The sequence below is a fragment of the Arvicanthis niloticus genome, chromosome 2 (assembly GCF_011762505.2).
Source record: "Arvicanthis niloticus isolate mArvNil1 chromosome 2, mArvNil1.pat.X, whole genome shotgun sequence".
In the NCBI taxonomy this organism is placed as follows: Eukaryota; Metazoa; Chordata; class Mammalia; order Rodentia; family Muridae; genus Arvicanthis; species Arvicanthis niloticus.
In genome coordinates, this window is record NC_047659.1 from 132,144,327 (window position 1) to 132,166,110 (window position 21,784).

Here is a 21,784-nt window from a genome sequence, read left to right on the forward strand (position 1 = left end):
TATTTTTAGCAGAAAACAGGATTTAAAATTTTTTGGCTATAAAGCAGGAGGGAGTGGGTGAGGGGTGTCTAAAGAATTCCGCCATTTTAGTGTTTAAAAAAGTAACCCTTCTGCAGAGCGGACAGATCAATGACCACCCCGCCCATGACTGCATTAGTTCAAGGAGGTGGGTGGTGGTTTTGGATACCCCAGCCTCCGCAGGGCTGCTTGCAGGAGCTAGCTGCAGCAGGGAGCGGGCTGGGGGAATCCCCCTCCCCCAAGTGTGCTGTGTGCATCCAGCACTACCCTCTCTCCAGCACCTACCAGGGCTTTTTATCGGATGTCTGCTCTTTGCATGATGGTCTCAAAAGGGTGGGGAGGGAGAAAGAGCCAGAGAGAGACAGAGACTGTGTGTGTCCTCTGTCTAAAGCTTGACAGCAAGTGACAGCAACAGGCACATTCAGAAATTGTTTGCTGAGCATCTGCTGTGTGCAACCACTCTTGTTTCAGGTAGGATTCCCTGGAATCACAGACTAGGTCTATGAGAGTAGCCTTGTGAAACCAGCAGATTGGGCAGAAATGGTGAAACGCTGACCTAGTCCCAGCAGAGGCCTCAGCCTGGGGAGCAGGAAGCCCTGAACCTGAGATGGCCCTGCAGGGACCCCTCAAATGAAGGTAAAGGTGAGGGGTCTTCCTAGCCCTCGGTGAACTAATCATCTATGGCTGACCTAGATCGAGAGAGCACATGAGAGACACTTCCCCTGGCCAGTTCCAGAGAACCTTAGACTGATGGCTGACAGTTGTCATTATTCTCTAGAAAGCCCTCACTAAACACTTTTCTCTCATTTTCTCTCACTGTAATTATTTTGGTTCTCTAAGGCTCCACTCTTTCCCCTGTAGTCCCTCAAATACCATCTTCACACAATGTCTTTCAGATCTGTCCCCAACTCCAACTTCATCCTTTATCTTTAAAGTATAAGCCTCACAAGAGCCCTTTGTCTTGGTAGCACCTATGTCCCCAGAGTGCAGAGCAGTGCTGACATTTCATTGGTTCTCCTGGACTTGCTGAGACCAGGCATCAAGCTGGATCAGAAAGGACATCTTCTGCTTCTTCTCTGAGACACCTGCTACGCGAGACTGGTTTTTGAAACAGATTTCTTTGAATAAGCCACTACTCTTCTTCTTCTCCTTCTCCTTTTTTGTTTTGTTTTTTTGTTTGTTTGTTTCTTTTTGTTTTTTTGTGACAGGGTTTCTCTGTGTAGCCCTGGCTGTCCTGGAACTCACTCTGTAGATCAGGCTGGCCTCGAACTCAGAAATCCACCTGCCTCAGCCTCCCAAGTGCTGGGATTAAAGGCGTGCGCCACCACCGCCCGGCTGCCACCACTCTTCTTGATCTCCAGTATTTGAAACAAAAGATTTGTTTTATTTAAAAGAATGAAAAGTGATGCAAAGGTTGGGGTGGAAAGATGGCTCAGGGTTAAGAGCATGTGTCGCTCTTGCTTATGACCCAGGTTCAGTTCTCAGCACTCACGTGGTGTCTGACAATCATCTGGAACTGCAGTTGGAGGGTTTAAGGTGGGGGGAAATCAGAAGCCCTCTGGTGGCCTCAACAGGTACTGCGTGCACATTGCAAACGTACATTCCAAAAAAAGTAACCATACACATAAAAGTAAATATTTCTAAGTGGTACAAACTCTTCCGCTGTGAGAAGCAAAATAATTGGGACTGAAACTTGGGGGATTCTAGATTACAAGTTTTAAAAACTCACATTGTTTTGTTTGACCTTTTCCACCTGTTTATACCACAGCTTTATACTTCTAATGATAGATATCTATAATATATTCTGTCTTTTAGGGAGGAAAACCTAGGAAATAAATGAACATACAAGAACAGCAGGAGGGAGGGAGGGAGGGTGGATACAAGACAGCAGCCATTGCACCTGATTTTGCAAGTAGGCAAGGTCTATGTTACTGGTCAGAAGCTGCCAAGCTCCCTGGAGCTTCTGTCTGAAGGAAGAGAAAGGGTTGCTCTCTGTTGAGGACCTGTTGGTATCAATATGTCACATCCAGCACTTACCAAAGACCCCTGAGGTAGGTGCCATCACCATTTTTATTTTATTTTATACTTAAGAAACTGGGGCTCACAGTGAGAAAGTTACTTATCTGGAATCATGGGTAAATGTAAATGTGGAGAAGCTGAGAGTCTGATTCAAATCTCTGCCCTAAGCCGAGCCTCATACTCCTTCCTTATCGTACGTGCCAGACACCATTGCCAAGCGCTGCTAAGAAGCAGCTGAGTAGCAGTCATATTACAGAATACAGTTCCTTCTCTTCTCTTTCTCTCCATCCATCCCCCAACCTCTCTGCTGGATTTGAACACAGGGTTCATGCATGCTAGGCAAGTGCTTTGCTAGTAAGTCATAGCCCAGCTTTTGGATCTTGTGCTAACTAGGTTTCATATGCTACCCTTTTGCTATTCATGTGCGTGTATTTGTTCAACAGATCCTTCAGCGGAGGCTTTACAAGCCCCCTTTCGACCTAATCATTCATCCATGGCTGTACCTGGGTTTGGAGGGAGTGGTATATGGGGACACAGAAGGACAGGGTCAGGGAAGATGTCACCTTCCACAAGGACCAATCGTGTTTGGATAGTGTAGAATATGGTTCATGAAGACTCTGTGTTCTCAAAGATAGGGAATGGAAGTGGGGGACCAAGAAAGAAGTGAATTTGGACTTAGCCTGGCCTTTGTCACTGGCCAAAGCCAGATCTTGGCCTGAGTCATGTATCCAATAATCCATTTCCAGACACATAGTGTGCACGCTGTTGGGGGTACCTCACATACCACTATGCCCACCCTCACAAATAAAGGTCAGGGAAGAATGACCTGGCCACAGTTCTAGCATTAACCTAGGTAAATGTCAGGAGTTAGACCTTCTGCCAGAATCCTAAACCATCTACTCAAAGATGAAACCTTTCTAAGTTGCTGACTGAGGATGGCCAGTTTCTCCTCTAAGAACCCCCTTCCCTCCCTGTCCTCATCACTGTGGTGGCTGTGTTTGGTTCGTAGACACATCTGGATGGAGGGCCACACTGACATGGAGATACTAAGGACAGTGAAAGGGTCTTCCACAGGGGAGGTCAGCGTGCACCTGGTGGCCAGAGACAGCACAGGCTCCCATCCTCACCTGCCTACAACCGCCTTCATTATTCCTAGTAAGTCAGGGTCAGGGGTCTGGGGGTTCCATATTTTGCTCAAGGTGTGGATAGTGGGAAAGGGCGATGCTTTTCACTCTTTTTGTTATTGTTTTTTGGTTTCGTTTTGTTTTTTTGAGACAGGGTTTCTCTGTGTAGCCCTGGCTGTCCTCAAACTTGCTTTGTAAATCAGGCTGGCCTGAAACTCAGAGATTTCCCCGAAATCTGCCTCCCACATGCTGGGATTAAACACCACACCCAGCTTTTCACCCTTCTATAACTGTTCTTCACCTTTATACACGTGTGTGACAGGAGTGAGGCAGGGTTACCAGGCTCATCTATGCTTTCTCTGATCTATGTATTGTTTCTAGCCAGTTCAGCTACCATTGGTCTGCCTAGTTCTTCCCTGGATGTGTCCTATCCGCGGGAGCCAGTCCATGTGGGCGCCCTGGAGCGGGTGGCTGGCAGCGAACCCGTAACAGCCACTATTCTACCACAGCTAAGCACCGGACCAGGAACCAACAGCACAGTCAGGCTTCTGGATTGGACAGGGGTTTCCACACCTTTAGCTGGGAGCGGCATGCGGGTCAGTCTCCATAAAAACTGGCACTTGCAAGGAGGGGCCAGTGGGCTTGAAGGCGGGGCTTGAGGCGGAAAGACTTGAAGCGGGTAGAATCTGAGGCTTAGAGTGAGACATCTTGTGACTGGACTTGGTGGTGGTGGGGGCATGGTCAGAGTCTAGAGGCCTCTTAAAGCACGAGCTGGCAGAACTAAATATATAAAGCGTGGGTGACCCAAGGGGTGGAGAGCTGGAATAAGGTCCTAGTTCTCGGAATTTCCTATTTCCCAGTTCCGGATAAACGAGTACGCGCCACTGAACATGATAGGAGTGGAGCAACCACGAAGCCCGGAGCAGCGACATGAGGGTGGCACGTCTGGAAGAAATACGGGCATCCAGCACCCTGGTAGAATCCTGCTCCCTGGGGCAATGCGTGGGTGGGTGAGGCTTGGTTAGATGGGCTCGTGACCGGATGCCATCCTAAGTGGAGAAGGTTGGAGGATGCTGTCCAGTAGGAAATGGGCTGTAGGGGATGTGGGCGGAGCCTGAGTGTGCTGTGTTTGGGTTGGAAGACTGAGGCCAGCGGCCTCCCATAGATGTTCGCCAGGATCCTCAAGACATCACTCCTCTGGAACCTCCAGTAGACGCAAGCTCCTGCAAGTGCCAGGCTTGTGGGCCTCAACAAAATATTGGCCTAGAGGTTGGTTCATCGGGAGATCGATGCCCTCAGCCTTTCCAGAAGAGGTAAGAACAGGGGCGTGCAGCTTTTCTTGCCCTGTTTTTAGTTTTTAAAGCCTCCTTCCGGTTCCGGGCTTAGGAGACTGTGGATACTGGATGCTACTGAATGTATAGAATTTTTTTCTAATAAGACTGTTCCATTTGTAGGTCAGTCATAGTAGAGAACTCAGGCTGTACCATCGCTTCTGAGCTCCTAAAACCCATGAAAAAAAGGAAACATAAGGAGTATCAGAGCCCATCAGAAGAATCCGAGCCGGAGGCCATGGTAAAATGCGGGCCGCGGGAAAGAAATAATGGAGCTGGGACCTCAGTTTTGTATTCTTGTCAATCCAAGATAGGGGGCTGTGTCAAGAAGACTCCTGTTGCATTCTACTCCCATTTTTTTCAGATTCCATCTTGAATCAAGTTATAAACCTTATTAGAGGAAGGGAGGGAGGGAGAGAGGGAGGAGGAGAGAAAGCGAGAGAATGGAGACTAGAGCAGGAAGATTCTCTTGGCCAAGTAAATCAGCACAAAACAGAACTGTTCATATACTTAGTTTCCCCACTAGAAATGAGAATTGTAGTTTCGATTGTATAACGAGGACTTAGGTACTCACATGGATCACTACCTCCTAGTGGTACAGACCCAAGCAATGGATTGACTGCAGGAACTCTGAAAAGGATTGCACATACCCTAGAGGAAAAAAAAAAAACTCTTTCAGTTTCGGGCATAACATTGGACCAGAGAGCCAGTCAGGGACCAGGGATCAGAGGCTGAACTTGTATCCCAACCCATGAGGATAATAAGTTAGCATCATCAGACTTTCTCTTTACAGAAGCAAGGGGAAGGAAAAGACCCAGAGAGAGAGCCCACCCCCAGCACTCCAGAGAATGAAGACTGCAGCAGAACCCAGCTGGGTATGGTAGCCTGTATCTGTTTATGTGAAGTGTTTATATACTTCTGGAATTGTGAGATTGAAGGTGTGTGTGGGGCATGGTTGTGGTTGTATATGGTACATGTGAGAGTAGGTTAATGTATATGAAAGTAAGACCATTTGTAGTTTGTTCATGGCGATGTGTTTATTCTTGGGGTTGTTTATCTTGCGTTATACATCTGTGAGGAGGCCCTACTAGGAAGTCTGGGCTCAGTATCTCAAGACTTGAAGAGCCATATGGCATTACTTCCTTTTGGTGGGATTGGTAAACCCACACTCGTCATTGGCCTGACCTTCCTGTCATAGGCCACTTTTCTGGTCTTTAGGTTCTCAGGGATCCTTCAGAGTCAGCTTCTGCTCTCAGGACTCCTGCTAGTATTTCTGTTGTCCGAGATGACAGCTGCCAACTGGATCTAAGCAGAACTTATCATACTAGTCTTCAACGTAGCAATCTGTATGTCTTCCTCCCCTAACACTGAAATTCTATCAACACTGGGCCTGAATTTATTTCCAGTTTTATTACACTGAGCGGAGGTACATGTGCCTCAGGGCCTGTTGGGGGGTCAGAGGACAATTTTCCAGAGTCAGTTCTCTCCTTCCACCACATGAGTCTTGGGGAACCAATGACTGGACAGCAAGCTGAGCCATCTTGCCAGCCTGGAACCAAATCTGAGGTTGGCAGGATCACTGGTCTCAGCTGCTAAGCCTAGACCCTGGTATGGATTGGGTTCTCACTGGATGTTTGGTTGGTAGGTGAATTGATGGTGTGGGTGTGTGTGTTGGTGAGTCCTTGTGGATTGTACTTCAGTTGCATGAGTTTTTTCCCATCCTGGGGCGAACCAGAAGAGTGAGCTCAGAAAAAGCACCATGTGCCACCTTTTCTATATACTCATTTTAAGGACAATGACAGGTGGGGCTTGGTGTCCCACACCTTAAGTCCCAGCACTTGTGAGGCAGAGAAGTCTCTTTAAATTTGTACTGCTGCCCTAGTCTACATATGAAACTTCAGGCCAGCTATCTTAGTCATTGTTCTATTGCTATAAGGAGAAACTGTGACCAAGGCAATTCTTATCAGAGAGAGCCTTTCATTGTGGGGCCTGGCTTATAGTTTCGGAGGTTACTCCATTATTATCATGGTGGGGAGCCTGGAAGCAGAAAGGCAGGAGCTGGGGAAGTGGCACTAAGCTACATCCTGATTGGCAGACAGAAAGAGAGGGAGAGGGAGGAGGGAGGAGAGAGAGAGAGAGAGAGAGAGAGAGAGAGAGAGAGAGAGAGAGAGAGAGAGAAAATGGGCCTAGCATGGGATTTTGAAACCTTAAAGCCTTCCAACCCCTAATGACACATTTCCTCCAACAAGGCCACACCTATTCCAACAAGGCCACACCTCCTGATCCTTGTAATCCTTTCAAACAGTTCTACTTCCTGGTGACCAGGCGTTCAAATACAGGAGCCCATTGGGGTCATTCTTATTCAAATCACACCAATCTAGGCTATCTAGTGAGACCCAGTCTCAAAACAATAAAAACAGAACCAAGACAAGGGCAGTGTTAGTGAGCCTGCTCAGCAGTAAAAGCTCTCCCAGACAACCTGGAGTGAAGTGCCTGCAAGACACTCACAGGGTGACCCTGGATTGAAGTGCCACCACACACAGGGTGACTCAACCATTTAACTCCAGTTCAGAGGATCCAGCATGTTCTTCTGATGCCTATAGACACATGAGGGTTTTTTTAATTATTAATTTTTAAAAAGTGATACTTGAGAAGCTCACTCCACAGTGCTGGATATAGCTGCAGAGATGGCCAAGCGTTTGGGATTTGAGGACAAACCATGTCCAGGCTTTCATTCCGTACACATCCAGATCCATAATCTAGCGGCACTCCAGGATCGGCTAGTCATGGCCTTTTCAGATCCAGAGCATCTTTCTCTATTTCTTTATACTTACTTACTTTATTTATTTACTTACTTACTTATTTATTTTTAATTTTCTTATTGCTGGGGATAAAGTCTAGGAGTTCACAGGTGCTAGCAAATGGCCTCTGGGCTGTATACCCAGACACTTAATCTTATTTTAGACAAATGGCCTCTGGGCTGTATACCCAGACACTTATTCTTATTTTAGACAAATATAGTTTGGTCAGTTATCTTCTATTATTCATTTTTTGATATATTTGCTTTTGTTTTTATTTTTGGGTTTCATGACAGAATCTCTGCAACTGCCTGAGACTGGTGGTCTTCTTGCCTGGGTTTCCCAGATACTGGAATTCCACACCCATACGCTGCCATATCTAGCACCATTAAATTTTTTTTTTTTTTTTATCTTTGTAGCCCGTTTTTGTTTTTTTGTTTTTTTGTTTTTTTTTTTTAAGATTTGTCTTTGTCATATTTATGTGGGTTGGCTTGCCTGCGTGTATGTTTATGCATCACATATGTAGAATGCCCACAGGGACTAAGAGAAGGCATTAGATCCCCTGGGATTGGAGTTATCGATGGTTAGGAGCTGCCATGTAAGTGCAGGGAACCAAACCCAGACTGTCTGGAAGAGCAGCGAGCGTTCTTAACCTCTGAGCCACCTACCTCTCCAGTCATCTCTCGCCCATTAATTCTTTATGTACTCCAGATACAAGTCTTGTGTCAGAGGTAAATACAGATATTTTTTGCCTCGTCTTTTCTTTTTTAAGTGATGTCTTTAGGAAAACAAAGTTTTCAGTTGATTATATCCAGTTTATCTTTTGGGAGGATACTTGGGACAGGGTCTGTGTCACCTTGGCTGTCTTAGAGCTCACTCTGTAGACCAGGGCTGGCCTGGAACTCACAGAGATCCACCTGCCTTTGTGTCCCAAGTGTTGAACACCCAGTTAGTTCACCATTTTAACAGTTTAGGCATAGATGTTTATGAAGTGTAGGGTTTTAACAGCTTTATTCAGCTATGATTCACACAGACTACTGCCCATCTACTTGAAACATACAACTGTAGCATAGCATGTATGCAGAATCATGTAACTATCACCATAGTAGACTTTTAAACATTTCTCTCCAGAGAAGCCCCATACCCATCAGTGGCCATACCCAGAAGTCACCTTTATCCCCCCAGTAACCAGCAGTTTACCTTCTACATACATAGATTTGCCCGCTTGGGACATTTCATTCAGTGCCTCTGCTTGGATCATCATAGATGTGGTTCTTTGTGTCTGGTTTTATTCTCTTTAGCATGGTGGTATTAAGGTCTAGCCATAATTTAGTACACATGGGGACTTTATGCCCTTGGGTTAAGTAATATCTGTCCATCACCTGATGGACAGATTGCTTCTTTGCTGGACTGTTATGCTCTCTCGTCTGAATGTTGTACAAGTTTTTGTGTAGATACATGCATCAGTTTTTTGGGGGGCATATGCCTAGGAGTGAAGTTTTCTTCCACATAATGACTCTTGGACAAATTACAGGTGGGGTTTGGTGGCACACACCTTGAGTTTTCCAAAGTAGCTATACTGTAATCTTATATCCCAGGATGTACACGGATCTAGCTTATACCTGTCTGTCTTCAGCATTTGCTGCCATGTGTCTGGTTTTCCCTCTTAGCCAGCCTGTGGGCTGTGAGGTGGTTATCTCCCTGTTGTTTGGATATGTGTTCCCAGTGACTGCTGAGCGATATGTTGGACATCTCTTTATGCAATCTATTAGCCATTTATATATTTTCTTTGAAGAAATGCCTATTCAGAGCCTTGTAAACTTGTAAACTAGATGTAAGAAACTGATTCTATATTAAAATGCTATAGTGACGTATGGGGTTGGGGAGGAGCTGAGAGTCTGAGTGTAGTTCAGTAGAGACACCAGTCAGGATACCAACTACAGGGACCTAGCTTGCTTCTTGGTTTTTTCTCTTCCTCTCTTCCTCTTCCTCCCCCACCCCTTTCTTTCAAAATTCCCTTTGGCTTTTTAGGGCCTGATTTTTCTCTTTTGCTTTGAAACAAGATCTCGGAAACTTGCTACATAGACCAGACTGGCCTCAAACTCACATAGCTCCATCTACCTCTGCTTCCCTCATGCTGGGGTTAAAGATGTACACCAGCCATTGGCCTCAAAAGAACGACTCTCCTGCCTCAGCCACTGAGCTTCCGAGGCATGTACTACCCTGTCTGGTTTAGTGAGTTGTTTTTGTTTTTTGAGGTAAGGTCTCATCCTGTGGCTCCAGCTAATCTCCCATTCACAGTTTTCCTGCTTCACCTCTGCCGATCCCGAGTTATAGGCAGGAGCCACTCACCTGCCTTAGAAGCGATTTCTGATTTCCATTTGTTTTTTGAAACATGCTTTCATTCTGTAAGCCCAGGCTGGCCTGGAACTCACTGTGCATCTCTGGCTGGCCTTGCTTTTGCCTCTGTAGAGCTTAAGATTACAGGCACGCGCCGCAGTGCTCAGCTATATAAACACTTTCTTAACTCAAGATCCCAATCTAACGTTTGATGCAAAATTCTACAAACTCTTAATTTTGGGGTGAGAAGATGGTTCCCTGGCTTTCATTGCTTTTCAAAATAATCCCCCAATAGCAGCATGTTCATGAGGCAGTGCCTCCTGAACTAGTCTCTTCTCCCCACCCCACCCCTTTTTTAGACAGCATCTTACTATGTAGCCTTAGATGGCCCCTGAACATTGGCCTACTCTAGGTCTTGTCTACTGCGTATCAGGCACTGGCTAGGAGCTGAGCATTCAGAGTGAGCTAGACACCCCTCAAGGAGCTCACATTTGCAGAGATGGATAAGTAGCTATCACCTAACAGTATGATGTTTGATATATCATTTAACAGTATGTTATATATCATATAACAATATGACAGGCGTCACGTATGGGATATGTAAATACAAAGCTGTATCACAGGACAACTACCTCACGCAACCAGTCACTCCACGACTCCGTCCGTCCATCTGTCCTTTGTGTAGTCGCATAACAAACACCTTTTGAGCATCTGCTCCTGGTAAAGCCCTAGCCAAGTGCTGCAGCTGGGTCTGGATCTTAGAGGGTAAGGAAGGTTCGGAGGATGGAAGGAAGTTAGGTACAGGATACTCAAACCAGAGGGCTCAGCCTATGCAGAGCCACAGATAGAAAGGCGCAGAGGTTCTCATACAGTGTGAGCAGGAAGGAGTGGCTAGCTTACAGAGGCTTTGTGGGCTGTGGACAAGTGTATGGTTTTGTTCTTTAGGTGGAGATAAGATATTTGGGGACTTAAAAAAAAAAGTCCTTGCTGTGCCAGGGGTGATACCCAGGGAGGGACTTCCCCCTTCTCAGAGGGGGAAGAAGAAGGGGGAACTGGGAAAGGAGCCGTTGGGGTTGGATTATGGGGGAGGGGAACTGATATTGGAAAGTAAAGTGAACAAATAAATGAATGAAAGAAGTCTTTACTTTGGAGATATTTTGACAGTGTAATAAGTTTGGAACAGGAAGACCAAGAAGGGGGATCTTAGACTGGTTCAGAGCAAGGACTAATGAGGAGCAGTGGAGACAGACTCAGGAGCTGGAATCAGCCAGACTCGAGGACTCTGGGGAGTAGAGCAACATACAGACCGTACAGACCACTGCCAGCTTCCTAAGTGGATGAACGGATAGACGTGCCACTGTCTGCGACAAACAGCACCAAAGGGACCACAGGCTTTGGTGTAGTCATTTCCAGGTTAGCTTTGACCAGGCTGAACTTTTCAAGGGCGTGTGAGGAAGCAGGAACAAGCAAAGAAGTATCTCTGGAAGCTGGAGCACCTCTGGAAGTTGGAGCACCTCTAGAAACTGGAGCACCTCTGAAAACTGGAGCACCTCTGGAAGCTGGAGCACCCCTGGAAGCTGGAGCACCTCTGGAAGCTGGAGCACCCCTGGAAGCTGGAGTACCCCTGGAAGCTGGAGCACCTCTGGAAGCTGGAGCATCTCTGGAAGCTGGAGCACCCCTGGAAGCTGGAGCACCTCTGGAAGCTGGAGCACCTCTGGAAGCTGGAGGGCATCTGTTTTACAGATGACCTCTGTGATGCCTTCCTACAAGTCATATAAATGTGCCTCTTCTTAGTAGACCAATCAGAAGGGGGCTCTTTCTTTACTATAGATACCCACATGGCTTGGCAGGGAACCTAGCTTGGATGGCAGCCCCATGTAGCCTCTTGGCCAGGTAACAGTGTATAGCATTCAGATTGTGCAGCCACAGATGGGAGATTTGGGACATACTTGAGTTTGGAGATGAGACTAAACGTTCACTGGGGGGAAGGATGCAGGGAACTGGAGGAAACCAGGCCTGTCCACGGAAGGAATCCAGGTATTACGGGGAGATATGGGAACCAGGCCTCTTCTCAGTGGCTGATACGTGATACAAGATCTCTTTTCTCATCTATGAAAAGGGTACTACCAGCCTTTTCTATCTTCTCAAGGCATTGGGAGTTCTAAAGGAGATGGCGCATATGAAATCCCTGAAGCATCTCTGGACTCCCAGTTCCTGGCAGCAGACATGGCACGCAGGTGGCTCGGCTAAATGGTAGAAGGAATAGTTAAGATACAACAAGATGGTGTGTGATAGGAGACGGAGACCTGTTAACATGCCAATGAGAGCATCAAGTTAGCATTGGTGGGCACTGTCGGAGATGGCTCAATGATTAAGAGCACTGGTTGTAAGCCGGGCAGCGCTGGCATACATACATCTTTAATCCCAGCACTTGGGAGGCAGAGGCAGACAGATCTCTGAGTTCCACGACAGCTACACAGAGAAACCCGTCTTGAAAACAAACAACAAAATCCAAAGAGCACCAGCCGTTCTTCCAGAGAAACTCACGGTGACTCACAGCCTTTTGTAACTCCAGCTCCAGGGTGATCCGTCGTCCTCTTCTGGCCTCCATGGGCACGGTATGCACATGACGCACAGACAGACATGCATGTAAGACACCATGCACATTTAAAAAAAAAGTCAGTACTGGTGTAGGGGAGGAATTGGTGTGAGCTGATGATGTAAGAGCTGACAGATCAACATGATGCCTGTGAGAAGTGTCTGATGTTATGTGGCGTGGTGTGGGCTTCTTATAGCTTGGCTCTATTGGAAGATGGGTAGAGGGGAGTGAACTCAGGACTGGAGTACCTAGGAGCAACAGAGGTGCCCGAGGTAAGAATGTTGGCAAGTAATGAGCTACTGACTGAGCTTGTGTCGGGAGGGTAAGGCCAAGGGGATGTTACCTAGGAAGAAAGGCCTGGGTATTGTGAAGGGTTCGGTCATAGCGGTGGTCTGGATAAAATAAAGAATCAGACAGGATGTTGTGGTATCCTCGTGAGGATGGGGGTGGGGGAGACAGCACCATCGTGATTACCCTGGCATCCTGAGCTCTGAGCTTGTCTCTTCTTGCCCCTGTTCACTGAGTATAGATGAAGCTGTGTAGAGAGCAGATGTTCTGGAGGAACGCAGTAGGGGTCTTACTCCAGACAAAGGATACCCTGAGGAGATGCGCACTAGATTTGGCATTAGCAGCAACCTCTGGGAGAATTTGATAGCTCGATTAATCAGTTGATGAACAAAATACTTGTCTTAGCCCAGTGGGGTCAGGTCTTTGGGAGCTCAAGGTTTGGTGTGGCTAACTAAGGAATTTAAGGCAGCCGTAAAACAAACAAGTTCCACGGAGGAACAAACCTCTTCCTGAGCTAGCAAACCAGCACAAGCTTGAATGACCCGAGGCCAAGGGGACCAGAGCAAGGGGAACTAGGTCAGTGGGTCAGTCTTGGGCAAGACCAGGAAGGATTAGTAACATGACTCTAGTCTTCTTGGCAATTCATAAGGACCTCTTCTAGACCCTGTATTACAAAATCCTTACCAGCCCTCTAAGGCAGACAGCATCACAAAGCTGAGTCAATTTCCAGAAGAAATGAAAGCTTCCCCTCTCCCCCAAATACAGGCTGATTCTTATGTGTTGCTGAGTCTATGGTTGTCTGTGTCCTTCAGTGGAAGGCAGCTCAGCTGAAGTGGTCAGCCTACCTTCTGCTTAACTGGCTGTCATAGTCCTGTACATGGAAGCCAGGCGTCCACTAGCAGAAGACTCCCCCAAGACTCTTAAAACTCTGGGATATGAGCAGGACCTGAGCCGTGGGTTCTGGAAATCACACATGTGTATTTGTGTGTGCCTGTGTGTGCACATGTACGTGTATGTTTGCACACACTTGTGTCCATGAACACACGTACTCACGATACACATCTGTGCTCACCCTCAGCATGCACGTGTCTGGGAACTTTGTGGCTTTGATTCACAGGCTGTGGCACGCCAGGTTCACACCCACATTTGTATGTCTGTTCCTCTAAGTACTTAGGAGAACAATATTTAGAAAGGTTTCTTGTTTCTGTGGGTTTTCCCCTCCACTTCTTCCTCTCTGTTCTCTCCCACCCTCACCCCCCTTCTATATTGCTTCCTCTTCCCTTTATGAGCTTGGGTAGTAGCACTGTCATTAAGTCCCCTGGCTCAGGTCATCGCTAATCCTACCCTGTAAATTTCTAAGGACAGTCTGGCTGAGTCTTTGTGACCTTCCTTGCTGCCATAATCCAAGGGGCTTCTGCTGACAGTGGCTTGTGCGGGGAGTCGGGGAGGAGAAACAGATAATCCTATGACCTCACCTCAGGTCTGAGCCCCCTGTACCCGGCACTGTCCTAGCTGAGTCGGGCAAGAGGTACACGTGGGCAGTCAAAGGTTTGCTTGGAGGCTAAGCTAGAGCTCAGCCAGGACAAACAGGAAGCTGGTCCACACCTCAGGAGCCAACCCGCCTCTCTTGTCTCTGCAGTGTCCAGTGAGAAGAAGGAAGGCTGGTCCTGGGAGTCCTACCTGGAGGAGCAGAAGGCCATCACGGCCCCAGTTAGCCTCTTCCAGGACGTGAGTCCGGGCAGTGTCGGCCCAAGCAGAGTTTATCCTCTCAGTTCAGGGGCTCACCACTAAGAGCAAGCCTTCTGGTGTTTTCTACCAGACAATCCTTGATGCACTAACAGAATGAAGAAGTCCAGAGTTGAAAAGGGGGCACAGTAAGGAGGAAGGAGGAAATAGAGAGGTGGCCTCTAAGCTCACCCCTTGCCACCTGACTTGTGGATTCTAGGACCTTTGACCCAGTTCAGCACTGACTTCACCATGAGGCAGCTGAGAGAACCCTTAAGTCTAGCCCTGACCCAGCCCTTCAGAACAGTCCTGCAGCTCTCTCGTCCTCTGCTGACCCCTGCAGGACAGAGCTCCCCATAAGTCACCCTTTGAGATCAGCAAGGCAGATAGGGCCTAAAGACAGCTCCTTCACCCCCAGCCCACGAGGCAAGGATAAGGCTGGATGGAAGCTGGGTCCTCTCCACTCTGTGCATTGACAGTCCCAGGCCGTCACCCATAACAAGAATGGCTTCAAACTGGGCATGAAACTGGAAGGCATTGACCCCCAACACCCATCCATGTACTTCATCCTCACTGTGGCTGAGGTGAGCTGGAATACCCTCCCAATGTTTCAGTGTAGCATGATGGAGCCTTGGTGGGAGGGGGGCGAGGGGATGGAAGGGAGGCACTGCCCTGCCTTAGGAAGCCCAGACATCCGGGAGGCGGGGGGTGGTGTCCATTGGAATATAGGGAAATTGAAACGTGAATACTGGAGAGCAGATGAGAAGCCATGGGACACCACTGTTACTGAGTAGTATAAGTTGTCTATTCTGGAGATGGAGTGGGGCACATCAAAGATACAACACTAGGGATGCTGTCTCAGATCGAATAAGGCCCTGTCCTCTAGGAAGGGAATCTGTGAGATGGGCATAGCTGAGACACACCGTGGGCTTGCAGGTGAAGACATATTCCATTTGGCCCAAGGGGTAGGAAAGTCATAGAAAGGCCTACCTGCCACCGATCTGTGCTAGAGCAAGAAACCCCAAGCAGATGCAGCAGAGTGGACCCGGGGTACGAGATAGAGTGTGAAGGGAGCAGGGTGCATTGAGAGGGTCCAGTAAGAGGAGGTGGCAGAAAGAGAGACCTCAGAGGCACAGAGCAATCTGTAGTTCTTTCCATATCTGATCTGGGGTTTAGGGAGGCAGGGGGCTTAGAGAACCTGCTAACACTGAATCCCTGAGACTGCAGGCTGGACCGGGAGAGGTGAAGGCAGCAGAGGGAGGCACCTGCTGACATTGACCTGCCTCTGATTCTTTTTCACGGGCCAGGTGTGTGGCTACCGCCTACGCCTGCACTTTGATGGTTATTCTGAGTGCCATGACTTCTGGGTCAATGCCAACTCCCCTGACATTCATCCCGCTGGCTGGTTTGAGAAGACTGGACACAAGCTGCAGCTTCCCAAAGGTAAGATCTCCCTGGGTTGGTCCCTGGAAAGCAGCGAGTCCCAGACCCATGTCCTCCTCCCTTCAGGTCACCCTGCAATGCAACCCATTTGGGTTTTTGTTGTTGTTTTGTTTATATTTGTTTTTATCCTACATGTGCAGGGCAGTCTGTCTGTCCCATTCTGACACAGCTCCCCTCTGAGGCTCTTCTAAACCCTTTGAGTGTTCACCAGCTCTGTCTTCCTTTAGCAGAGGGTCTCTGAGGGGTTTGGGGACCTTAGACCTGCCTGTTTCTACTTCATTATTGGGGCCCTCCCTCACCATGGCCCAAGCCTCTGCAAGGTGCTCTGTTCCCCCTCGAGGGGCCCAGGTTACAAGGAAGAGGAGTTCAGCTGGAGCCAGTACCTGCGCAGCACAAAAGCTCAGGCCGCCCCCAAGCACCTGTTTGTAAGCCAGAGCCACGTGAGTATCTGAGTGAAAGTGAGCATCGCCCCTGAGGCCGAAGGCCCTGCAGCTGGCCAGGGGCAGCTAACTCTTGGAGTGACAAGAACTCAGCTCTGTTCTGGTCTCTGCTGGTTCAAGAGGCATGTCCCCAGAAAGACCAAAGCCAAAGTGGGGGTGTTGGCTACGTTCCCCCCACCCACTCCCTCCTTTGTCTTGTCTTCATCCATTTTTTTTTAATTACCTTTTTTTAAAAATTGTATTTTGCGTGTGGGATGCACATGCCGCATAGCACACCTAGAGGTCAGAGGACAGCTTGTGGGAGTGGGTTTGCTGTTTCCGTGTGTGGATCCAGGGATTCAGACTTAGATTGTGTGGCTTGAAGGCAGGCGCCTCCATGCCCTGAGCCATCTCACCAGCCCTCATCCATTTTGTGTTGCTGTAACAAAGTAATACAGAAAGACATGAGTCTTGTCCTGTTGCTTCAGAAGAGGAAAGTCTATGATTAGGTAGCCCTCTCTGTTGAGCCTCTGAGGCGGCTCCATGGCAGCTAACCCCACACTGTTGGAGATGTGTGGGAAGAAATCACAGGGGTCAGAGGTGTGGACACACAAGCTTGTTTGCTTTCCTTCTTTCTCCTTTCTCTCCCTAACTTCCTTCATTTCCTTTTTCTTCTTTTGGGTTTTTGTTTTGTTTGTTTGGGTTTTTTGTTTGTTTGTTTGTTTGTTTGTTTTGAGACAGGGTCTCTCTGTGTATGTAACCCTGGCTGTCCTGGAAAACTCCCTTTGTAGACCAGGCTGGCCTTGAACTCAGAGATCCAACTGCTTCTGCCTCCCAAGTGCTGGGATTAAAGGTGTGTACCTCCACTGCCCGGATCAAGCTTTAATTTTTCTTTTATGATGTATTTTATTTGTGTGTATGTGTGTGTCTGTGTGAGTCTGAGTCTCTGTGTGTGTGTGTCTGTGTCTGCGTGAGCCTGAGTCTCTGTGTGTGTGTCTGTGTGAGTCTGTGTGTGTGTTGTCTGTGCATATGCCAGTGCCTATGTGTGCACAGCCCAGAAGCGAGCATTGGAACCTGGAGCTGAAGTTACAAACATTTGCAGATCATGAGTGCTGGAATCTGAACTCAGGACTTATGATTGAGCAGCAAGCACTCCTAATCACCAGGCCATCTCTCCAGCTTGCTTCTCTCAGTGACCAGCCAGGGTCCTCCAGTCCCCTTCCAGCTCAGGACCCTTGAGGGGACACACCTAAGCCATAGCATTCTCTGCTGCAGAATTCTCCCCTGTACATACAGAGACCCTTGCTGGCTCCACAGCCTGGACACTGTCTTGTCTCTGCTCAGAAATCCTTCCTTTGGTCTGCTCTGCAGCTTATTGTGTGTGGTCAAAGTCTATCCTGGCAGCCGTCTCCGTTCATCTCTGACATTTCCGCTAGCTCACCTCCTGCTTTTAACCTGTTCAGAGGCAGGTGGCAGGTGGCAGGTGGTTTGTCAGCAGTTACGCATCACATGATCCCAAGCAAAGGGTCTGAGAGAGAGGGAGCCCCCACTGAAAATACTTCCATACTGGGGGCTGGATGTGCAGCTTAGGAGTAGAGTGGCCCTCAGATGACCATATAGGCCTGGCACTCCACTATGCTGCTCACAAGGACAGTTGCTCTCCCATTCTAGTCCAGCCCCTGTTGGAGGTAACAGGTGATTAATAGGGTCCCACCTCCTATCGTGACAGGAAGTGCAGATTTTTTTTTTAAGTTAAACTGTTTGAATTCTGGCCCTGCCATTAACTGGCATTGTGTCCTGGACCACAGATGTTACTCCCTTCTAAAGGAAGAAGATGTTTGTGTTGGACAGCTTGGAAGATGAGGAGGTGCAATTTTTTAAAGCTTTGGTCTGGTTGTGGTAACTCCCCAGCCAATACTAGTGTCTGTCCATTCCATGTATTCTTCAGGGATGGAGCATGTCAGTGCCTCCTCCCAGCCATTCCACTACTGCCCTAGCTATATGACTCAGGCAAGCATGGCAAGGCTTGTTCAGGTAGAGGAGACTTGTCCTCAGCCTGTTAGAACTTTTGGGTAAATTCATCATGACAGTCACTTACCTTCTCTCACAAGTCAGCTTGTGATGATCGTTGCCCTCGGAGGACAGGAAGTCCCTGAGTGGCCCAGAGCAACCCTCATTCCCGACCTGTTTCCCCCTTGTGTTGATTTCCCCCTCCCAGGCAATCCTTGTAGAGACCCTGCTCCTGGGTTTGCCAAGGGCTCTGGGATAGGTCCAGCCAGCCTGGCCCTGGTTGTGGCAACTCTCTGCTTGCTCCTAGAGTACTCCACCGGTGGGCTTCCAGGTGGGCATGAAGCTGGAAGCTGTGGACCGCATGAACCCCTCCCTCGTCTGTGTGGCCAGTGTGACAGATGTGGTAGACAGTCGCTTCCTGGTGCACTTTGACGACTGGGGCGATACTTACGACTACTGGTATGGGACATGCTGGGGAGGAGACACCAGGGGCGGGAGGCATCTTCTCTAGAACCTCAGATACCTAGTCCACTCCTGATATTTAGATCTTTTTCCAGATTGGGAGAAGATGGTAGGTAGTGAGCTGTCCCGTATATCTGAGTGTCATGGGATATATGGCTCAGTTTTTCCCATTTTATCAGAAAATACCTTGGTCCAGACATACATCCCTTCATAGATCTCCATGAGCTGTTGTGGTGTGCTATTTCAGTTAATGTGGTAGTGTTCTGACCCTGTGTTAGTCCCCCATCCCTCTCTCACACCAAGAAGGCAGATGCAGAAGTCCCCAATACCATGCTGTGAGGACACCAGGCTCAGCCCTCCCCATTTGTCCTGAGACAGTGATATACTCTTGGGTTTCAGGTGTGATCCCAGCAGCCCCTACATCCACCCAGTAGGCTGGTGCCAGAAGCAAGGAAAGCCCCTGACCCCTCCACAAGGTGAGGCTGCTGCCCAAGCATGCATCCTTCCCAGGCCTGGTCCTCTTTCCTTGTCTTTAACATGTTAGACTCGTTCCCTGTACCTTGTTTGCAGGCCCTTTAGGATCAGAGTAGGGAACAGATAAGGCCTGGAGCCTTGACTTTTTGTGGTTTTGGAAAAGAAATTTACATGACTACCTCAAGCATGCAGGGATCTCAACCAAAGAACATATGTCCTTCCTCCTAGGACTGCCACAGGCCCAAGTATAGCAGAGGTTTGGATAGGACTAACTAGGTGCAATAGGGTTGTAAGTGATGGAAGCTAGGATCCCAATAACTCTGAGCTCTTTGGGTTCTATGTGCTTTGTTCCCTCCGGGATCATTCTGCCCCAGGAGCCCCATGCAAACAGCTAACTGTAGTCACATGGGGGAAGTTTCTTCCCAAAGAATCTCCATCCCTTCTATATTCGTTTGGTTGTGGTGGTGGTGGTGGTGGTGGTGGTGGTGGTGGTGGTGGTGGTGGTGGTGGTGGTTGTTGAAGCAAGGTTTTTCTGTGTAGCCCTGGCTGTCCTGGAACTGACTTTGTAAACCAGGTTGAACTCAAAGAAATCCACCTGCCTCTGCCCCTGCCCCTGCCCCTGCCCCTGCCCCTGCCCCTGCCCCTGCCCCTGCCCCTGACCCCGATCCCGACCCCGACCCCGACCCCGACCCCGACCCCGACCCTGACCCTGACCCTGACCCTGACCCTGACTCTGACCCTGCCTACCAAGTGCTGGGATTAAAGGTGTGCACTACCATGCCAGGCTTCCCTCCATGTTCTTGATCCTTACTGGGGGCAGAGAGTTCCTTGAGTCATTTGGCTGGCTCAGATACTGTTCTCACTCTCTTCTCTAGACTACCCAGACCCTGACAGCTTCTGTTGGGAGAAATATCTAGAAGAAACTGGGACCTCAGCTGTGCCCACTTGGGCCTTCAAAGTGGTAAGTTGACTCTTGCCCTCTCCAGAACTGAACTTAGGAAAATGTGGTCCTGTCAGTCAGCCAGAAAGGGGCCTTGGCTAAGACACGGTCTCCCCTGTAGCTCTCTTCTCAGAGCCTCAGATCTTCCAAGCTGAGCCTTAGCCTGACAGCACTTGTCTCCCTATAGCGACCCCCTCACAGCTTCCTTGTCAACATGAAGCTGGAGGCTGTAGACCGCCGGAACCCAGCACTGATCCGGGTAGCCAGTGTGGAGGACGTGGAGGATCATCGGATAAAGGTGGCTCTGGGACCCTAGCCTGGGGACGGGGTGGACAGGTCAGTGGGACAGGAACTCTGTAGAATATTTAGAAACCAATCAAAGTCATAGCACGAGATAGGAAGCTGAAGACCCCAGATCTCATTCTTTCCTTATCTGTGATTCACTTTTGTGGGCTTGGATAGGTCCCTTTGCCTCTCCAAGCCAATGTTACCATCTGCAGAATGGGTCTAACAATTCTTGTCCTACATAAGGACTGGATGGAAATGATGACATTTTAACCAGTGAAGCGCTGAGAATACATGGCCAAAAGCAGTTGCTGTGTAGGTGGTCCTGCATTCTTCCTCTCCAAGGTCTTCACCTAGGCTTGGAGAGAACCTCTGAGCCCAGCCAGCCTCCTCACTGAGCTGGGCTCCCAGAGCCATACCTGACCCCCAAGGGCCTTTCTTCCTCAGCTCCACTTTGATGGCTGGAGTCACAACTATGATTTCTGGATTGATGCCGATCACCCAGACATCCACCCTGCAGGCTGGTGCGCCAAGACAGGACATCCCCTGGAGCCTCCTCTCCGTGTGTACCCCTAGGGCCCTCTTCTCTTTCCCATTCCATCAATCTCAGACAACCCTGCCAGGGCTCCAGTGCCCCCAGTGAGCCTGGGATGCCTATCCTCCTAACCAGCCCCCAGGACTTCCTGCTACACCAAACCAAGGCATGCCCACAGCCCTGCTACACCAAACCAAGGCATGCCCACAGCCCTGCTACACCAAACCAAAGCATGCCCACAGGCCCGCAAAGTATACAAGAGCCAAACCTTCCTTCCCCACTAACCACTGTTGCTCAGCGGCAGGAATGGTGCAGCTTGGCTCTGGGCCTGGTCTCCAGAGAACTAGTTCTGAATAATCTCCCCCTACATGGAACCGGTCACTTCCCTGTCCCACTCCCCTGTCTCCAGGACTCTGTGCCAACTTCTCTTTCTGCCTGTACAGGGCCCAGAGAGTCCAGCTCTGCCTCCCCTGGGGGATGCCCCCCTCTCAGCCACAGGAGCCCACCCCACACAAAGACTTCCAAATATAGCTTTCACCACCGGTAAGTGAAGTCATAGGTGAGGCCCAGAGCAAGCAGTTATTGTTCAGGGAGTGTCTTTTATAACTGCAGTGAGACCCATCAGGACCTGGACAGAGCCAAGGCTAGGGAGCCTCTGTGGAGACGCTTGGGTCCACCAAAGTAAAGCCTTCATCTCCCCAGGAAGTGCCCCACTCCTGGCTGTGATGGCTCTGGCCACGTCACTGGCAAATTCACAGCTCACCACTGCCTTTCTGGCTGTCCACTGGCCGAGAAAAACCAGAGCCGGCTGAAAGCGGAGCTGTCCGACTCGGAAACCGCAGCCAGGAAGAAGAACCCGTCTAATTTGTCCCCAAGGAAAAAGCCTCGCCATCAAGGCCGGTGCGGAGGCCAGGGAGTCAGGTCCTGGGCTTCACGGGTGTGGGGCCTCCTGTCTTCTTGAGGCAGCCACTGAT

At 49.1% G+C, this 21,784-nt stretch overlaps 1 protein-coding gene across 5 annotated transcripts in view; it reads left to right on the plus strand.

The window, feature by feature from the left end:
• The window catches only part of L3mbtl1 (L3MBTL histone methyl-lysine binding protein 1), a 37,122-nt gene that overhangs the window by 9,173 nt on the left and 6,165 nt on the right, over nt 1-21,784 (plus strand). The window contains exons 2-19 of one of the 5 annotated variants that reach the window (XM_034493722.2): nt 490-654; nt 3,047-3,192; nt 3,543-3,757; nt 4,022-4,136; nt 4,327-4,474; nt 4,616-4,733; nt 5,286-5,367; nt 14,157-14,245; nt 14,722-14,826; nt 15,550-15,685; nt 16,034-16,125; nt 18,422-18,573; nt 18,976-19,052; nt 19,926-20,011; nt 20,178-20,288; nt 20,723-20,837; nt 21,254-21,353; nt 21,513-21,710. In XM_034493722.2, the coding sequence (XP_034349613.1) occupies nt 3,057-3,192; nt 3,543-3,757; nt 4,022-4,136; nt 4,327-4,474; nt 4,616-4,733; nt 5,286-5,367; nt 14,157-14,245; nt 14,722-14,826; nt 15,550-15,685; nt 16,034-16,125; nt 18,422-18,573; nt 18,976-19,052; nt 19,926-20,011; nt 20,178-20,288; nt 20,723-20,837; nt 21,254-21,353; nt 21,513-21,710 (2,075 nt within the window). In that variant the 5' untranslated portion in view covers nt 490-654; nt 3,047-3,056. Of the gene's footprint in view, nt 1-489; nt 655-1,879; nt 3,193-3,542; nt 3,758-4,021; nt 4,137-4,326; nt 4,475-4,615; nt 4,734-5,285; nt 5,368-14,156; nt 14,246-14,721; nt 14,827-15,549; nt 15,686-16,033; nt 16,126-18,421; nt 18,574-18,975; nt 19,053-19,925; nt 20,012-20,177; nt 20,289-20,722; nt 20,838-21,253; nt 21,354-21,512; nt 21,711-21,784 lie in introns of those variants that run through there. The other 4 variants (XM_076930178.1, XM_076930179.1, XM_076930180.1 and 1 more) reach the window with 4 other exon arrangements.